The following is a 19,170-nucleotide window of genomic DNA, read 5'->3' as shown; positions in this document are numbered from 1 at the left end:
CCAACTAAGATGACTAGACACAGAAGTCTCCTGCCAACCCCTCAATTTCTAATGTTGCTTCCCCATAATTCTAAAAGAGCATAGAAAAGAAATGTAGAAGAACGGGGTAGTAGACAGAGGGATCACCGACATAACCTCTCTGCTGACGATGCAAGAATCCTAGTGCCCACTTTTTGCACCCGTAACAACAGCAGCTCTAAAGGGAAGCCCCCTTTGCTGAGCCATCAAGAAGTGGTTTACACCCTTGCTTCAGCCTACAGGCAGATCAGAAGGACCGCCTCCTGCCCTACTGGCCTGCCTGCCAATAAAGCTCCATCTCAAGCCCCAAACCGAGTCCCCCCCTATGTACGGAGATGACGCAGGAGGGAATCAGACGCAGGGCTTCCTCAGGGGCAAAGTCCCATTCACGGAATGCTCTTCCCTTCAGCATCCATCTGGCAGCAGGCCTGTTATCCTTTAGGCATCAGGCAAAGGACATTCATTGTCAAGGCCTTTGATTTCTCCAGGCTGGTTTCAGTTTAGCATGAGTGTGCCTGCATGCTCGGTGTAGTTTGTTGTATCTGATTGGCTCGGCCTTTGTTTTTTGGGTTTCTCCTTTGTTTGTTTTTAGGCTCATTTTATATTTTAAAGCTGCTGTTTCTGCTTTCTTGATTTTAAGTTGCTTTAATTGATTTTGGGTTTTACTGTTTTAACAGAGCAGAATTCTGGAGAGGCAGCTACGAAGTAACAGGCTGGGTCCGCCATAGCCTCAGAGCTTCTCAGGCAAGAGCGCCATACACATAAGTCACTTGGGGGTAAAGGCAAGGTATAAATGAAGTGGTGGTGGAGAGTGCCGTCAAGTCATAGTTGACTTACGGCGACCCCTGGTGGGGTTCCTCTTCGCAGAGGCACTCTTCCTCAGCGCAAGGAGTCTTCCTCCCACACAAAAGGCTCCCCTGCTGAACCGCCACGCTGAGTAAGAATGGCTAGCAAATCTCACCGATGGATGAGCCCCCTTGCCTTTAGACATCTCATCCGTAAAAAATCCTCGTATCTTTTTATAGCCATTCATGTTTTGTGATTTCCCCAAGCATCATCGACCTTCCTATTTGGAACAGTATCTTTTGTATTGTAACCAGATTTGGAAGCATTACAGCTGATATATAAATTTGAAAATACATAAAATACTTTTTTAAAAAAACCTCAGCCATGAAGAAATTTTCTAAAGGGAAAATTAAAGCCAAGCATCCCAGAATGTGTGATCCAATTATAAGAACCAAAGAATTATTATTCTTATTCATTTATGCCCTGACTTGGATAGCCCAGGCAAGGCCAAGATTGCCAGATCTCAGAAGCTAAGCAGAGTCAGCCTTAGTTAGTAATTGGATGGGAGACCTCCAAAGAAGACCAGGGCAGCCAATAGCAAACCACCTCTGTTAGTCCCTTGCCATGGAAACCCCACCAGGGGTCGCCGTAAGTCAACTATGACTTGAGGGCACTCTCCACCACCACTTCATTTATACCTTGCCTTTACCCCCAAGTGACTTATGTGTATGGAGCTCTTGCCTGAGAGGCTCTGAGGCTATGCGTGGAGACAGAGACCCTGTACCACAGGGAGCAGGTTGGATGCTCTTTCAGATCCTATCGGCAGGAACGCCTGTGAGCTGTGCGATTCCATCACTTCTCGTGATCTGGACACCATGCTTCTGTTGATACAGCCCAAAATCGCATTTGCCCTTTTAGCTACCACATCACACTGCTGACTCATGTTCAGTGTATGGTCTACTAAGACCCCTAGATCCTTTTCACGCCTACTACTGCCAAGACAAGTCTCCCCCATCCTATAATTATGCATTTGATTTTTCCTACCTAAATGCAGAATTTTACATTTATCAATGTTGAAATTCATTTGGTTTGTTTTAGCCCAGTTTTCCAGCTTCTCAAGATAATCCTGTATCCTGACTCTGTCTTCTACCGTATTTCCTACCCCTCCCAATTTTGTATCATCTGCAAATTTAATATGCATTCTCCCTGTTCTTTCATCCAAATAATTTATAAAATGCTGAACAGAACAGGTCCCACGACAGATCCCTGAGGCACTCCATGTGTCACTCTTAAGAGGATGGGGAACCATTAACAAGGACCCTTTGGGTGCAATCTGTCAACCAATTACAGATCCACCTAACACTAATAGGATCCAAACCGATAAGAGCCTATCTTATTGTGGAAGCTGCCTTGACTGTCAATGAGAAAGGTGGACTAGAAATAACATAGTAAGACAAATAAATACCAACATAGAAAACGAGACAGCTTGAGGCACAGCACAAGAAAACAGTCAAATCCTGACCTGCGTAAGCTGTGAGTCCATCATCTGCGAAGCGCCCATCCCAGGCGCCTGGTTGATCTGGCCTTCGTAAACCAGTGTCTGGCTCCCATTCACGGGCTGGTAAGGGGATCCTGATTGCGTTTTCACCATCTCCAAGGGCTGCATGCCCGGAAAGGCAGAATAGGGGTTTTTGAGAGCTGTGCCACCTGTTAGGACCATAGTATTGGGTTGGGACAGGCTGGGATGCATGTAGACCTGAGATCTATAAAAGAAAAAAAAAGCACACAAACAAGGGGACTGAACACTGTATCTGAATTTTGCTCCAAAATCAGCCATAGGAGGCAAAATCAGAAACCAAACCCACGTTGTCTCTGGAACAAAACTTAGTTCACACACTAGTCTAGATCTCATTGAGGTGGTCATGCATCTGATGAAGAGAACTGTGGTTCTCGAAAGCTTATGCCTCAATAAAGTTGCTTAGTTTTAAAGGTACTACTGGACTTTTTTCTATTTTGCAACTACAGACTAACTTGGCGAACTCCTCTGGATCATTTCATAAAGAAAACTAGCCTTCTCCCTGATGTGCTAGTTTTCTACAAGAGAATGTTTTTGTCCAGAAAAGAATTCTCATCATGCAAGCCCTCCTATGCAGTCTGAATTCAGGCACAGCTCTGCCACTGCACTAATAACTAAGCAGACACACTATTCTGAAACAGACAAGACACAACATGCAAATCACCTAGGGTCTCTGCTACCGAAAAGAGGGTCTACAGGTCAGTGGCAAAGCTTATCTTTGCCTGAGGAAGATTAGCAGACCTCTGCCTCTTTTGCTGTGCGGGTGATGTTGAGAAGACCGTACTCTTACGCAAGCTTGTTATTCTGGCTCTTTTGAGCAACCGAAGCAAAATAACAAGTGTGCAAAATAAACAACTGTATGGAAATTACAAGCTGAAGAATTAACCTGTTGGCACAGCACTGCGTCAACCGGACATGCGCAGCCGTGGATATGAGCGAAAGATGCCCATGAAGTCACCTTACACCAGGTCAGGCAATCAGTCTGTCCGCATCAGCATTATCTAGCTCTCAAGCAAGGTCTCAAGCAGAGAAAAATCCTTCCTAACACTTGCTTCCTGATCTCTTTTAATTTGCAGATGTTAGGAACTGAACCCAGGGCCTTCTTCGTGCATGCTTCACCATGGAACTGCAGCCCTTCTGGCTTGTCTATGCATGTATCTAATCTAGCCTTTTCATTATGAACAGACGAAGCCACTAATCTCAGGTCAGGCCACTGGTCCATCTAACTCAGTATTGCCTGCTCTGAACGGCAGCAGCTCTCGAAAACCTCAAGCACAACAACATCTGTCGCAACATCTGCTACCTGAGATCCCTTAACTGGAGATGTCAGGGACTGAATCTAAGTTTCATTCTCTGAGTTTAATTCTACTAATGCAAGATCAGAAGATCCAGCCCCTGGATCTGAAAGGGGAGATGCACCCCCCCCCCCCGCCCAGTGGAGCCAAGTTCTGTTACCTGAAGGGCTGGATGGAACTGTAGATCTCCTGGGACTGCGAAACCGGAAGGCCACCCCTCAGCCCCAGCTGAGCTTGAGCCTGCAACGATGTGTGAAGGGAGAGTGGAATCTGCTGAGCAGCAGCGGCCTGGGGGGGGGGGGGGGGGGACAAAACAAAAATCCAGAATAAAAAACACAAGAGCAAAAGATGACGGAAGTCTTAAGGGCTCTTCCTACGTCCTCACCAGCCTTCTGTTTGGGACTTCCATTTCTCACATCAGAGAAACGCTCTGCAAGTGTTAAACAGTAAGCAGTGGAAAAGTGAAATGACCGGCCCACGGAAGACATTTCGCCAGTTGCCGAACCTAGGAGTACTTCCTAGTTTGAAGGGAAGCGAGTCAACAGCAGGGGCTCATGCAGAGATGCAAAAGGAGTCCTCTTCGAAGGACAGAGGACTGTTGGTGCGTTTGTGACAGAACGACCCCACTGCATTCAGCGTGCAGGCAAGAGCAGAATGGATGAGGGGAGAAACATGCAGATGGCCCTAAATTCCTTGGACGAAAGGTGAGATAGAAACCAAACAGACCAGACAGACAGAATTCCGTTCCCCACCAGCTGCTCCTTCAGTCGGAACAATTTAGAGCCAGACCACCAAAACATGCAATGGTCTGCTTCAGGTTCACCAGGAGCCTTTATTCAATGTCTCATGATGGCAAACTAAAGCTGGAACTCTGTGGAGACCCCAGTTGCTTAAAAGCAGTCAGGAATCAAGACAAACTAGGAGAGGAGCTCCTACCATGGGGAGTAACCCAGCACGTGGTCATCTGCACAGCCCTGCCTCCAAAGTAAAAGCTGGGATTGTTTTTGGACATTCACAAACTTCATCTTAAGGGTGCTGGAATACCGATGCGCATGTTAACATTTCCTGCCACACAGGCACACACACACAGGCGAGAGTAACTGACCTGCTGGTAGCTCTGCTGCTGAGGTATTGACTGGGGGACGAGGCGTGGCTGGCTTGCAAACACGTGGCCATCTAAATAAAGAGGTGGGATATGGTTGCCTAGAGTGAGAGAGTCCAAAAGGAAGAATGCAAGGAGTCAATCTTGTTCATGCTGGAAGAAGGGCAACCGAGAAGCTGCATATGTTTGCCTAGCCATCCCAGGCACAGGAACCACATCCCGGAGTCCTAAACACTTTGCCGTGATGTATGTGCGTGTGTGTGGGAGCTCATCTCTGAAAGATTAACATTTCTGTTTCTTAGACAGAGCCATGAACTCAACAAAGGAAGGATAGCAAATAAGTGCAATACACATCTTAAAAAAACAACAACCAAGCCTAAAACACCGTTCTGTTTCTTAACCTGGGTCTTTTTCAAGCTAGTGAATGAGGGAAAATTCAGGTCTCTCAGTCACACAGTCTCTTCAGGCCCCTTCCTGCTGATGAGACACAGCAACGGGCTCAGAAGGATCCATTGAAAACATCACAGAGACCGGTAACTATTCCTAAACCACCTGCTTCTGGCAACAGCCATTTCAAACACTAGTCATCGCCTGGGGTCTTGCCATAAAATGCCACTGCTGGAATTCAAAATAGAATCTGCATCTGTATGATCACATGGCAGGCTGACAGCAATTAAGGGATCTATGCATACAACGCATCGCAGACTGTGTAGCAAATCATACCACATCAGGTCCAGAACTTTCACATCCTGCTAAACTTCCATTAAGGAAAGGCAAGTTTCTAGCCCCTATGACCAGAGTGAAAAAGGCCAGGAATCCACACAAAAGCAGAGAAGAAGAAGCCACGCAGAGTAGCTCATGGTCAAAGGATGGAGCTTCAGTGCTGTTTGCAGCTTTTCTTGCCATTCCCACACCTTCCTCCAGTTCCTCAAAGTGTCCTCACCCATCCAACCATCCCCCCTTCTATTTGCAAACCTTTGAATTTAAATAAAAATATTGAAGTTGACATCTTGGAAAGGCAACTCGTGAAGCAAAACATTTAGACAGATCTGCAGCCTCACTGCACCATTTCTAAAGGGGATGCAGAACTGGAGAGCTCCCAGCAACGTTCTTCCCAGACTGCCAAGTGCCAGCCAAAGGTCCAACCCAGGATTTGGAAAGACTGGCTACAGTGAAAACAGAGCTTGAGGGCAGACCAACTTCTGCAGGGGAGAGGCAGCCGCCCTCTCCGAACCAAACTTTCCCCTAAGTGTCTAAAAAGGCAGCACAGCAGCTAAGAGAACGGGACGTGTGGTTCGGGAAGCTGCTGGATCAAACCCCACCTCACACACGGACTCACAAGGGGGCTGTTGCCAACCCACTCTTTCACTTTCAGTTCACTGCCCACCAAATCCTACTATAGAAAAGGCAAACCGTGTTCCAGACAACTCACCTCCTACCCTGCTGCGCCTCCAGAGGGCGCTGCCAGGGAGGGAAGCCCAGAAGAGGCTGCCCGTCCCTCCGAGAGCGTGCTGCGGCAGGAAGCCCAGGCTGAGATCAGGCGCAAAGCAGGTGGCAATGTCCAGCCTCTGCCTTCACCCAGCTAGGATCAGGTGGAGAGAAGGTGGCAATGCCTTCCCCCTGCCTTCCCCCAGCTGGGATCAGGAGCAGAGCAGGTGGCAATGTCCAGCCTCTGCCTTCACCCAGCTAGGATCAGGTGGAGAGAAGGTGGCAATGCCTTCCCCCAGCTGGGATCAGGAGCAGAGCAGGTGGCAATGCCCGCCCCCTACCTTCACCCAGCTGGATGAAGGCGTGAAGCAGGTGGCAATGCCTGCCCCCTGCCTTCACCCAGGTGTGATCAGGAGTGGAGCAGGTGGCAATGCCCGCCCCCTGCCTTAACACATCTGGGACCAGGAGTGGAGCAGGCAGTAATACCAACCCCCACCTTCACCCAGCTGGGATCAGCAGCAGAGCAGGTGGCAGTGCCCTCCCCTTGTCTTCCCCCACCAGGGATCAGGAGTGGAGCAAGTGGCAATGCCTGCCCCCACCTTCACCCAGCTGGGATCAGGAACTAGGTGAAATGGCAATGCCCGCCCTCCGCCAATGCCCACCAGCAGTCTTCACTCAGCTGGGATCAGGAGCGGAGCAGATGGCAATGCCCACCCCCTCGCTTTCACCCAGCTGGGATCAGAAGCGGAGTAGGTGGCAATGCATGGCCTGGCTGAGATCAGCTGCAGAGCAAGAGGTACCCAGCTGGGATCAGGCACAGAGTGGGTATCAATGCCCACCCCCCCCGCCTTCACCCAGCCAGGATCAGGAGCAGAATAAGTGGCAATGCCCACTCCCCTTTAACACACTGGAAGCCGGCACCCTGCTGGAATCAGGCTTGGAGCAAGCAGCAATGCCCACCCACCCCCTTCACCGGGCCGGAATCAAGCTAACCTTCCTTCACCCAGCTGGGATCAGCAGCAGAGCAGATGACAATGCCAGTCCCCTGCCTTCACCCAGTGAGGATCAGGAGCAGAGCAGGTGGCAATGCCTGCCCCCACCTTCACCCAGCTGGGATCAGGAGCAGAACAGGTGTCGGTGCCTGCCCCCTGCTTTCACTCAGCTGGGATCAGGAGTGGAGCAGGTTGCAATGCCCGCCCCCCCTTTACTCAGCTGGGATCAGGAGTGGAACAAGTGGCAATGCCCGCTCCCCCTTTAACACACTGGAAGCTGGCATGGAGCAGGTGGCAATGTCCACCCCCCCTTCACTCAGCTGGGAACAGACGTGGAGCAGGCAGCAATGCCCAGCCCCCTTCACTCAGCCAGGATCAGGAGTGGAGCAGGTGGCAATGCCTGCCCCCTTCACCCTGCTGGAATCAGGCTTGGAGAGGGCGGCAATGCCCCCCCTTCACCCGGCCAGAATCAGGCACAGAGCAGGAGGCAATGCCCAACCTTCCTTCACCCTGCCGGAATCAGGTGCAGGGAAGGCGGCAATGCCTAACCCTTCCTTCACCCAGCCGGAAGGCACGGAGCCCGAGGCAATGCCCTTGCCCCTTCACCTCACTGCGATCAGTAGCGGAGCAGGTGGCAATGTCTGCCCCCTGCCTTCTCCTGGCCAAGTCAGTCTTGGAGGAGGCAATACCCGCCCGCCCTCCCCTTCCTTGAGCCTATTGTATCTTTCCCCACAATGGGCTTTGTTACTAGTCTGCACTAAAATGGAAAGAATATCTGCCTGTCTCACAGGGCTGTCATGAAGATAAGCGGAATAACAAACATGATGACTTTTGGAAACTAAACATACTGTATGAATGCTACGTACCATCATAATTGTTAATCTAAGTGTAAAATGTGGATTGTATACAGTGGAACTTTCACTGCAGTGGGAAAAGAATTAGGGGCTATTAAGGAACTTTACCACATAGTGAATGATATACCTGGAATCGACGCAGATGGTGCTACAGAAGCCACGGGCATGGGAGGCACAGAAACGCCACCAAAGGTGCTATAGCTGACACCGTTTGAAGCCCCCACACTGGAAGGAGGCTGAATAACAGAACCAGCCCCTCCAGGAGAACTCTGTTCTGGGAGGTTTGGAGAGTTCTCCCAAGCTTTACGAGCCGACTCCATCTGCAAGGGAAAAACAGATAAATTATGGCCCGACTGCCAATGGAGAGGGGTTCATCTGACATCCCATCCAGAAGCTGGTAAGCAGCACGGCAGTCAGGGCTTTTGCAAGTCTAGAAACTGCAAACCGAACAAAGAGATACCCTTGCAGGGCTGTCGTTCCAAGAGGCAAGCATATGCCAGTTCATTTTAATTATTTTTTAATACAATTTTGTTTTATTAAACTAATTGAAGACCTTAGCTAACATAAACATATGCAATTACTTGTCCTTCTTTCTTTGTTTACTAACATTATTGATAGTCCATTTTTCTTAAGGAGATTCGAGGCTGTTTCTGAGGCACCACGGAGGTATTATCCTCCTGCCTGACACAGAAGCTTTGGTTCCAAGCCAAAACTTAATCAGCTCCTCCTCCTCTTGAAAATTTAACTTTTACTGTAAAGTACATGCACTCTGCTCAACCTTTTGGTCCAGTATTCTGGTAACCCTGGTTCCAAAACCATTCATGGTAACAGAAGTTTGTAATCCTTTGAAGGCCATCTCCCACCAGGCTCCTATACCATTTGGACTTTAAGGCGTTTAAAACTGTCAGATGCTCACCTATCCACTTTTCAGCTTTACCCTCAAGCCATAATTGGTGAAGAGCTCAATTCATGTGGCAATGACACTTCCTTTCCCCCCCCCCCAAACTCACATACAGAGCCTTTGCAAGGGCCCAACAGAACCGACAGTGGTTCTGGTTCATACCTTTCCTATTTCCGGCAAAATCCTTTGTTTTTAAGAATGACACCTTTCTAATATTATTTCTTTATCTTTTTGGCCTACTTCTCAGGATTCTAAACCAGAAATGGGACAAGTTAAGAAAAGCTGTGGCTCTTTAAGGGTTCTGCTGTTGAGCTCTTACTGCTCAGACAGACTGCTCCTGCTTAATAGTCTTGTCCATGATTTGTGTGTCCTACCCCACCCCGATTCCCAACCCAACCTCACTCTATGAGCTTGCATGCGCAAGGCCAATGAGATGCTGCAAAAGTGCCACCCAGCCTGGCCTGCTGACCTCACTAAGCCTCTGAGCAAAAGCATATGACATCGTTTAACATTTTCATAACTACCAATGTATAATGTGATCTTTGGCTATTATGCACCCGTCCATCTTGGGTATGCAGGGCAGGTGCCCCCACCCCCCGCCTCTCCCAACTGCCTCGTCCTAGCAACGCTGCCATTAATTGACATACTTACTTTAAGAGTTAGGTCTGCTGTAGGGAAAGACATTGGGTTCAGGCTGATGCACCGTGGGAGGTGATCTCTTCGGAGAATGGGGATAGACTGCGTAAGCCCAGCCTGCACCGGAATACATTTATATAATAGCATTAGTGTTCCAGGAAAAGGGCTGAAACCCAAGCAGCGATTCCTCATGCTGGATTCAACTGATCCCCCACTGCTACAGCACACAGAGCCAATATTCTCAGCCATCTTTTCCCCGTGGCTCCAAAACTTCCTAGCTCGCCAGAGCCAAGTGAGATCAGCGTCTACGTGAACTTTACTTTTCTGCTGCTGCTGCCACCACACACCCCTCTGCACATACAATATGCAATTTCACTGTGTAACCTCCCCTTCCTGAACTAGTAAGGACTTTTCTCAGCCTCTGCCACAGTCTAGCCTCTGTTGATCCACAATTCTCAAACTGATGGGGACATGCCAAAGCAACTAAAGCCACCACTCACAGAGGATGCTGGCTGCTGCATCAATGTATGGTTCAATGCTCTGGCTTGCCTCCTGGTAACCAGCACAGATGTAGGGTGTCTGCCTCATTTCTGTATTGAGAGTGACTGAAGCATTTGACACAGAGACATAGCCTGGTTCTGTGCCCTCCAAGGAGGCTGCCTGGTGCGTCTGCATGAATCAATGTGCTTCCCCACCCCCAATCAGTTATAGGAGTATTTCTTTTTAAAAAGGTGGGCAATTCTCATGCTCTCTGAAAAGCAACCATTGCTTGGGTGCAAGAGCTACGCAAATCTCCAATGCTAATTTTTTAAAAAAATGAGCTTCAGATTGGGAAGCAATGGTTCACTCCTCTCCTCTGGTGGATCTAAGTTATGGGTTCAACAAAACCTTGAGTCTGGGATGACAGCTAAGGGCCCTAGCCAGTACCTGCGGCCAGGAACATGTACAACCACAGTATGATGCTGACTTCACCGGCATCCAGCAGGTTTCAGGACTCAATGCAAAGAGCTGGTGCTGATCTTTAAAGCCCTAAATGAGTTAGGAGGAAAGTACTTGGAAACACTGGTATGGTCCAGACAAACCTACCTAGGGCTTGAGATCAGCATGTGGGGCTTTTTTCTCCAAGTGGTTTTGACTTATCGCTACTGCTTTAGCAATAGTTTAGAGTTGTGTTTAGTTTTACACAGCACAGTTTGACAATTCCTGTATTCTGACTGGTATCACTATCAGTGACTGTTAGCTATCTGGGATGTATTTAAGTCAAAAGATGTGATGGGGCAACCTAAACACCCAGGAAACATGTGTGCAAACAACCGGGTGCCAATTTGCTTCAACTACTTTTCGAGGAAAGTGCATTTCCACTGCAACTGCAAAAGCATGTGTGGGGCATGTGTGTCAAAAAGAAGACAAATTCTTTTTTCCACCCTAAGATGCAAATGTTCAGTAACGGGTGATGAGAAAAAAGAAATCGGGTTCACTTACATTGCTGGCTAAGGCATCCTGCAATTTTGTGACAGGGTTGGTGGCAGCACTGGAGGCTGAGCCGGGGGGCAGGCTGAAGTCAGAGTCCTGCAAAGAAGCAAGCGAGTTGACATGCACTGCTCGCATCTTGTCACGTTTTATCAGGGCCAAGAAACAGAACTGAAGCTGAGGCTATGTAGATGGCAGCAGAACTGATCTGTCAATAACCCGGGAAAGCTTTATCTCCTACCCCAATGTTGCCCCCCACAAGTAGCCTTTTTAGTTTCTTTTCTTACAAATGAATGGGTCCTCTTAGAAAAACCAGCAGAGCGAGGGAAGAACCTGCCCTCCACCCCGAGGTAGTCTGTAAGAGTACATCATGCGTCTCCCAAGTGTTCAGGGAACACAGAGACATAACAGCACCCCCTCAAGCCCTCCCTGGTCACATCAGGACTAGAGGCATCTCACAAACTCAAGTCAAAGGGGAGGGGGGTCTCCCATGCTGAAGTTCAAGCAGAACTGGAAGAGAGCTTGGGCAGCCACAGCCAGCCAGAATAGGTAATACTGGGCGATATGGACAGATATTCTGATTCATGAGAAAGCAGTAGGTGTAAACTTGGTGTATTTTGTAAAATAATAATGAAAAATAAAGAGGAACAAATATAAAGCAGCTGGTGCATCACGTATGGGTATGAAACATAGCTCTATGGGGAAACACACACTTTGCAGTCATATGACCCCAGGTTCAGTCCCCACCGTGTCCCTTTAAAAGATTTCAGGCTGGGAGAAAGAACCTCTCCCTGAGACAGCAAAATCCCTGCTGCCATTCTGAGCAGACAATCCTGAGTTAGATGGAACAGAAGCCTGACGGAGTATAAAGCCGCTTCGTTATATCTACGCTTATTTACTGCCATTACCAGACTCAACGTACTTGATCAAAATACTCCTGCAAAAAGGGGCAGAATCACTACTCCTTGAAACTAGGAGTCAGATTTTTTTCTTGTAGGTATAAGCAGTTCAAATTCACCCAAGCTACACACTCTTGTAATGAGTGAACTGTGCAACTGCAGAGTTATCTCAGGCAATGAGAAAGTTACTTTTAGATGCTACATGCCATGGGCCAGGTGTGCCTTCTGTGCAAGTGACAGTATAAGCACTGCCCAGTCCACAACAGTTTCTGTGGCTTGTTGCCCCTCTGTACTCCCATCCTTTGTGGCAAGGCCGTTATAACCCGAGAAAGGTACAGTTTTTGGAAGAACCCCCTGCATGAATAGCATGGGGGCTCTGAAGAGAATTTCTACGTGGCTCTCTGTACAGATTTATGGCAGTTAGACATCACCGATGCAGAGCAGAGAGGTAGGCTACCTAGACTGGCCAAATGTTGAACGGAGGAAGCCTTTAACAGGATTAATGGAGCTCAGCACAAGGGCATCCAGTGCCGTATCCTGTGTGTCATTCGGCAGTTGCATTTTGCAAAACAGATAGACAATTCCTCCTTGCTACAGATACAGCACCTCTCAGGCAGCGCTTGGGAGGGTGGAATGGTGTGCGTTAACCTTTCCCTGTCCTTATCAGCCCTAATTACTTTATCTTTCTCCATTAAATGCATTTGTCAAAACATTAACCAACACTCAGATAAATAGAAACCCCACGTGTCATTCAAAAAGCCAAGCACTTCTAGTTCCATAATGGCAATTCCCAGGTAAACAGGAGGAAGATGGAAAATCCTTTCCATTCTCCCTCCATCCTTTTATTTCCGCAGAAAAAAGGAAGAATGTGGTTTGTGTCAGGAATGAAAATCTAGATGGCAGCTGTATTTGAGCATGCCAAAGGCTTCCTTCTAAATTTGGCCTAGTAGACTTTGCCCCTCCCTAAAAGCTTACGAAAGAAAGAGACACAGACAGCAAGAGACTGTAAGACATCCACCTCCCCTCAAAATAAGAAACAAATTAAATCCTCACTTTAGGATTTACTCCAAATTCAATGGGCGGCACAGGGAGAACAGAGTCCACATGAATCTCCACCCCATTTACTGGGGGGATGGTGCCCTCCAGGCGTTCCGCGCCCTCCGAACCCTTCCTGTTTTTCAAGGAGCGCTCGTTGCCGATTGGTCCGGGCTTGTGATCCTTGCTCTGACTCGAGCCTTGATCTGAATCCTTAACAGGAAAACAGAGAGGCTGAGACACAGGAGCAGGGGGAGGAGGCTATGGATCAACACACACACACTCCAATGTTAAAAACAAGCAATCTAAATGGGTTGACAACTCCGCACCCACCCACCCTAAATGCATTCAAAGAAAACAGACTGATGTAGAGGACCTTTGCTGGATACCTGAAAATTAAACAGGATTGAACAGATACAGAATTGGTGCTCGAGGTTTCAGAAGATGCTCAGTGAGGTTAGTGGGGGGGTGAGGAGTGGAAAGATGGCAAGAGGCCCAGGGGCATCTCTGCACCCTCTCCATTCCTTGCCCTCCTGACTTTGCGCTACTTATTAAAGCAAAGTGGAGAGAATTCCATCCAGATCACAATTACACCCCCAGCATGCAAACGGGGTAAAAACCTCTTTGACCCGGGCTCCAAAATGGGTCTGTTAAACCCTCCGAATTCTAGCAACTCGATCCAGACCTGTGTTATCATTAGTCAAGGTTTCTGGCACCAGCAACTACAGACCCAGGTTACCTTTTTCTCCGACTGCTTTGAAACTTGCTCTTTCTGGCCATCGGGCTTGGGGTCCACCAGGCCAGCTCCACCCATCTCTTCAGGTTTGAGAGTGCCGTATGGAGAGCTGCGCTGGGAAGAAGTAGCGGAGGATTCCCGCGACTCTGCACTCAAGTCAATGCCACTATCTCCCTGGCTGCCTTTAAATCCCTGCTATGCAAAGCATGAGAAGCATTACATCCAAGCTGTGGAAGCAGCTCAAGCACAAGAGAACACACGCAGCACTACCCCCTCAACTACACAAAGCAAGGGACACGGGGCTGCTGCCCCAAAGACAGCAGCCCCCCGTTGAATCATCTGCTTCCCCCATAACTGGCTGTCACTACGCTGGGCACAACCAACAACATGTAGCAGTTCTGGAGAAACACATGGCAGAAAGTAGAAACATTCGTTCCTGACATTAAAAAAGAAAGAGAGAGACTAGAAAGTATAGAACTAAAAGAAACAGAGACAGTCATCACACTAGCTGTGTGTTAGCCTGAGATGCCAAATCTCATTTCACTTATGACCCAAACCAGATTTGATCTCTGGTCTCCCAGAGGTGGGTGACAAACTCCTTTCTACTACTTTCCCACCCATCTGGGTTCAACAAAACAACCAATCGAGAAAGGATATTTTGCAGTTTGGGAGGCAGTTTGGAGATGATGTAACAAAAATGCAGAATAAATTCTCTAGCCTTTAGGTTGCAAAATTCTTAGATGGGTCATTAGAGGCCGCCTACAGTGCTTTGGGGCACTTTCCCAACAAGCACAAATACAGCCTCCCCTTCGGCTACCTCTTCTAGCAGGTGCGGGGAGAGCAGACAAGGAAATAGGGAGTATGCACAGTGCACACTACAACAACTAGAAAAGACAGCCTCGGCCTAAAGAACCTGCTCTAGGACACTGCATGGCAAGGTGCTGCTCCCAGGGTCACTTTGGATCATTTCCTGCCAGCCCACCCGTCCCCCGTCACCAAAGGAAAAGGTCTTAAGAGGGATGGAGCTGCCGAGCCTTGGGGCCCACGGGCAGTTCTTCCTAAACTTGCCTCCTGAGGAGACGCCTCAGGTCCATTCAAGTCGTTAGAATAGTCTTACCACGATCAAGAAGGGAACTGTTTTTCTGGACAATACACAAAGATACCCAGAAGCAACCACTGCAGCTTTCAAGCTCTCCGTTTTCAGAGACCTCGCTCTGCCAAGGAGCTCTTGAACACCCATCACAGAACTGAAGGGAACGTTTTAAGGCCCCCAATCCATTGTCGCACGCGTCTGCACTCAGAAACCCAACCAGGGGGCCCCTCCACTATCAGAACCTAGCAACTCGGTGGGAAATCCACAAATGGAAGGAAAATGAAACATCAACATTTATCATAATAAATATGAAGTGTATTCATGTGCAAATTGCTTATAAATGCTCAGGGGTTATTTCGTAGAAAAAGAGCTGGAGGAACTCATTAGCATTCCATATGCCACGTCCCTTGACATCGCCGGAAGTGTGTCATTAGCATACCCAATTTGCATGTGCCACACCCTCTGGCATCACCTATCCTGGCTGTTTTGGACCCAGGCCCGAAATAGTCAGGATCGGGCCACTGCTGAATGGGAGAGTGATCCACCACCCATCAGAGGCCTGATCCGGGCTGTTTCGGCCCCAATCCAGGCTGAAATGGGCCCAAAATGGCCGAGAGTCAGGTGGGTGGGGCCACCTGACATGGGACCTCTTTGGGGAACTGCCGGAACTGCATTCCTGTGCATTCCCCCTCGAAATGAGCCCTGTAAATATTTATGTTCATCTAATAAATATTCATACAAATATAAATTTCTTTTTTCTTATCACAGTTGAAGCCGAGAAGAAGACAGTAATCCAACTAGAATTCCACAGGTAAGTATATTCCAATAGTCTGTTCTCAAAAACTCTTTTAGACACAATTCTTTTAGTTGAACTCCTACCTAACTTCACAAGGAGGTCCTTGTGTACTTCCTTTGTGTCTAAAAGAATTTTTGAGAAGAGACTATTTGAATATACTTACCTGAGGAATTCTAGTTGGATTACTGTCTTCTTCTCGGCTTCAACTATGATAAGGAAAGAAAAAATATTTACTTCATATTAGAGAATCTATGAACTTTACTCATGCGGCTGTAGTTATTATTGTATTTATGAGTATCTAATTTGTGTATTGTATATTGGAAATTTATATTTGTATGAATATTTATTAGATGAATGTAAGTATTTATAAGCACTTTGCACATGAAAACACTCCATGTTTATTATTATAAATGCTGATGTTTCCTTTCCCCTCCATTTGTGGATTTCTCACCGAGGTGTTAGGTACAGGCTTCTGCACTGGCATGTTGCATGTCACCATCTCCCCCTGTACACTAAGAGTGCCTTCTAGAACACAACTATCACTTTCCACTAGTTGCCAACTGCTGGAGAAGATCAGGCACTCAGTCAGAGACACTTGCCCACCATTACCGGGCTTGCCACTGTGGAAGCAACCCTAAGTTCCCAGTTCACCAAGCACAGCGTGAAATCTAAAAGGAAAAACTGTTAAGGATGGAAGTAGTTCAGAGATGTTAGTTTGTTTAATTCCGTATGACTGTTTAGACGCAGAAATGGAGAAACTGCGCCACTTACCTCGGTGGATCCAGACTCATTGCTAGTAAAAGAACTGCCCGGTTTACTCCAGGAATCAGTGCCCGGCGACTGAACAGAGAGAGCTGCTGAAAGAGTAGAGTTGAGTCGCACTCAGAAGTCACGCTAAACAATGGCTTGATCCAACCCTGATGAGGCTGAGATATCTAACCACAAAGGGGTCCTAACACAACCTACAAGGATCAGCTGGAGTCAAACCAAGATTTCACACCAGGGTCTGTAGCTAGGATTTTTGAATTGTGACTGATTGCACAGCCTGAATTCACAGTCTAGTCTGTTGGCTAGTGTGGCCCCTCACATCAAGGCTGTGGTAGACGGAGTGTGCCCTCCCGGAGGGAAGCCAGAGAGGAGGCAAGAAGCAGACGTGCTTCTCAGGTTACACCCATCTGCTCTTCCTAGCATGCATGTTTGGAAGGAGTACTACTCCCGTAACTTGATAGAGTCTTGTTTAAGGAGACTTTGAGAGAGATTAAGGGACAACTGATGCTGGTTTGCCACTCTTACTGTTTGCTTGTAGTTGTTCTTACTTTAGTTCAGTTTATATATAACACATGTTATCTAACTTCCTATTCCCCTATCAGAAGCGGCTGTGACTCCATAACAGATCAACTGCTTTGCATGACGGAGAGCACCCGCCAGTCAGAATTGGCACGACGGAGCTAGTGGGATCTGTGGCCAGACACAGGACACGACAGTTCCACAGGTTCATAGATTCCAGAAACAGAACAGACCACCACATTCCCACACATATCCAACTATCATCTGTATCCTTTTAATCTGCATCCACCAATGCTCTGGTGGGCATGTTTTGGAGGGGGGTGGGTGGGATTGGTGAGCGGGAGAAAGAGATGCCAAAACCAAGCCTGGAATCTGTGCCCCGTTACTTCCGAATCGCCGAATGCACAAAAAATTAACCTGGTGTGGTTTGTGGGGTTTCTGAAGTGCCCCCCCCGAGGGGGCTGGCAACCTCTCTTCAGCCCCTGTTCACTCCTCTCCCTGCGGCAAAGACTGGCTTTCTCACTGGCAGCTCCCTCCTTCCTTATCTCTGTCTGTCTGTTCTGGCTTAGGAAGGAGACGGGTACTGGGCGGGGCGGGGGTTGCATCCTCCTTCCTTCTAGGAGAGCCTGCACGTGGCTGTCTCCTTGAACGAGCTTCTTATGGTCACTGGGAGGCATGCTTGTCCTGGTGCCAGCTGCACCACCGTACTCCCCTCTCCAGCCATGTTTACTTCCAGCTGGGTGGATTCCCTACTCAGCCCTTGATGAGCACAGAGGATGCTGTGAAAGGGGCATACAAACCAGCTGTCAGGCTTGGGGTGCAAAAAACAAGGCCTGCATAATTCATAGCCCCATTTAAAGGCCAGTGAGTGCCTACAGTCTAAGACACTAACAGCACTGCATATACACCCAGATTCTGCAGCAAATTATGAAACGTCAACCATGATTTGCATATTTTGCACAGTTGATTCGGCTTCCATAAGTCGCAGCAAACAACAAGAAATGAGACAGAGCACTAAATCCCCATCACAGGTGCTGGAAAGTCCACTCAGTTCCCCGCCCCCATGCAAGTAATTCAGCAGAATTACTTGCATTTGCTTCAAGAAGCCGTACAAGGCTAGAAACTTAGCTCTTATTTAAAGTAAGAAAACAAGAAATGAAAGATATGAAATGCTAAGATGCTGCAATCTGCACCAAATTTTGTGCTTTCAGAATCGGAGCTGTGGAATTCCAGACACTACCGGCTTACCTGTGCTGTTAGTTTCCCAGATTTCTGTGCCCAGGCTGTTTCCAGACACCGAAACATCCGCTTGCTCGAGGCACATGCTGTTCTGTTTCTTGGCAAAGCGAGGGGGCATCCGAGATTGAAGGACACGGCCTTTGGCTGGAGCCTGGGTATAAAAAAAAAAAAGTCTATGGGATTTCCATGGACTGCAAGATTTTCAAACAGAATCTCAAGGAAACACGTTGTACACCAGGAACATTGGAGGACCAGCTACAGAGGGTGGACGATGATGGTAGGCAGATGCCAGAATCCAAGACTGGCAAAGGGCCTGCTGCCCAAACAGCGCCAGCGTTCTTATTTTGCACAGAGTACACAAGGAGGAAAGGGGGTTCTCGGCTTGCATGTTCCAGCTCTTCTGGGTTTAGGTGGCCACAGGTGGGCCTCAGCCCGGGAGCCCCTACAAACTTACAGTTTATGTTCCCTGCCCAGGTTCTTTTCCTTGAGTACAAATTGGTGGAAACTTCAAGCAGGATCTGTCAGGCCATCCTTCGACACACCTACAAGTATCTGCTAACCGGTGGCAACACCAGAGTTACGATTCTGCCCCCGTTCCACCGGTCACTCATGTCACTGTCAGACCGTTTCAAAACCCAAAACCATGGAATCTCTGTTCATGTATGTTTCCTGCCTTCAGCTCCATCAGAGCTGGACTGGCGTATGATGAAATGCTGGCTTCTATATTCATCTGATTAAATACTGGCATTTAGATTTTCAATGGACGGATGCTGTTTTCTCTCTCCTCTCTGTACTTAGTGGCCTTTGATACAACTCGAAAATCCATTTTGACTCAGCACCCATCTAAGACTGCAATGACTCCCGGTCTCCGTTCTAAGACTCTACAAGCTGCACACCTGGAGCTTTTCCAACATGTCCAGAAGCATCTTTTCCTCCCCCCCACCCCGCCCCCCCTTTTGTACTGAACATCCAGCCGGATGAAGAATTCTTGAGATCCCTTGCCCCGTTTTTCAAATATATTCCAGTT

General features: G+C 48.1%; 1 protein-coding gene and 1 non-coding gene across 11 annotated transcripts in view; both read right to left on the bottom strand.

The window, feature by feature from the left end:
• Positions 1-19,170, bottom strand: part of PRRC2B (proline rich coiled-coil 2B) — a 105,295-nt gene that overhangs the window by 12,920 nt on the left and 73,205 nt on the right. For 3 of the 10 annotated variants that reach the window (XM_054998163.1, XM_054998166.1, XM_054998172.1), the window contains 11 exons: positions 18,153-18,294; positions 16,389-16,474; positions 13,732-13,923; positions 13,011-13,205; positions 11,071-11,157; positions 10,516-10,617; positions 9,604-9,705; positions 8,179-8,371; positions 4,781-4,878; positions 3,836-3,963; positions 2,327-2,567 (listed from right to left, as the gene is read on the bottom strand). In XM_054998163.1, the coding sequence (XP_054854138.1) occupies positions 2,327-2,567; positions 3,836-3,963; positions 4,781-4,878; positions 8,179-8,371; positions 9,604-9,705; positions 10,516-10,617; positions 11,071-11,157; positions 13,011-13,205; positions 13,732-13,923; positions 16,389-16,474; positions 18,153-18,294 (1,566 nt within the window). The remainder of the gene's footprint in view (positions 1-2,326; positions 2,568-3,835; positions 3,964-4,780; positions 4,879-8,178; positions 8,372-9,603; positions 9,706-10,515; positions 10,618-11,070; positions 11,158-13,010; positions 13,206-13,731; positions 13,924-16,388; positions 16,475-18,152; positions 18,295-19,170) is intronic. The other 7 variants (XM_054998164.1, XM_054998165.1, XM_054998167.1 and 4 more) reach the window with 7 other exon arrangements.
• On the bottom strand, positions 5,219-5,307 carry LOC129342753 (small nucleolar RNA SNORD62). Its single transcript, XR_008598246.1, has one exon. It is a non-coding gene; the product is annotated as a small nucleolar RNA SNORD62 (small nucleolar RNA).

This window comes from Eublepharis macularius, chromosome 14 (assembly GCF_028583425.1).
Source record: "Eublepharis macularius isolate TG4126 chromosome 14, MPM_Emac_v1.0, whole genome shotgun sequence".
NCBI lineage: Eukaryota > Metazoa > Chordata > Lepidosauria > Squamata > Eublepharidae > Eublepharis > Eublepharis macularius.
Note: the sequence above shows the minus strand (reverse complement) of the source record. Positions and strands in the feature narration are given on the sequence as shown.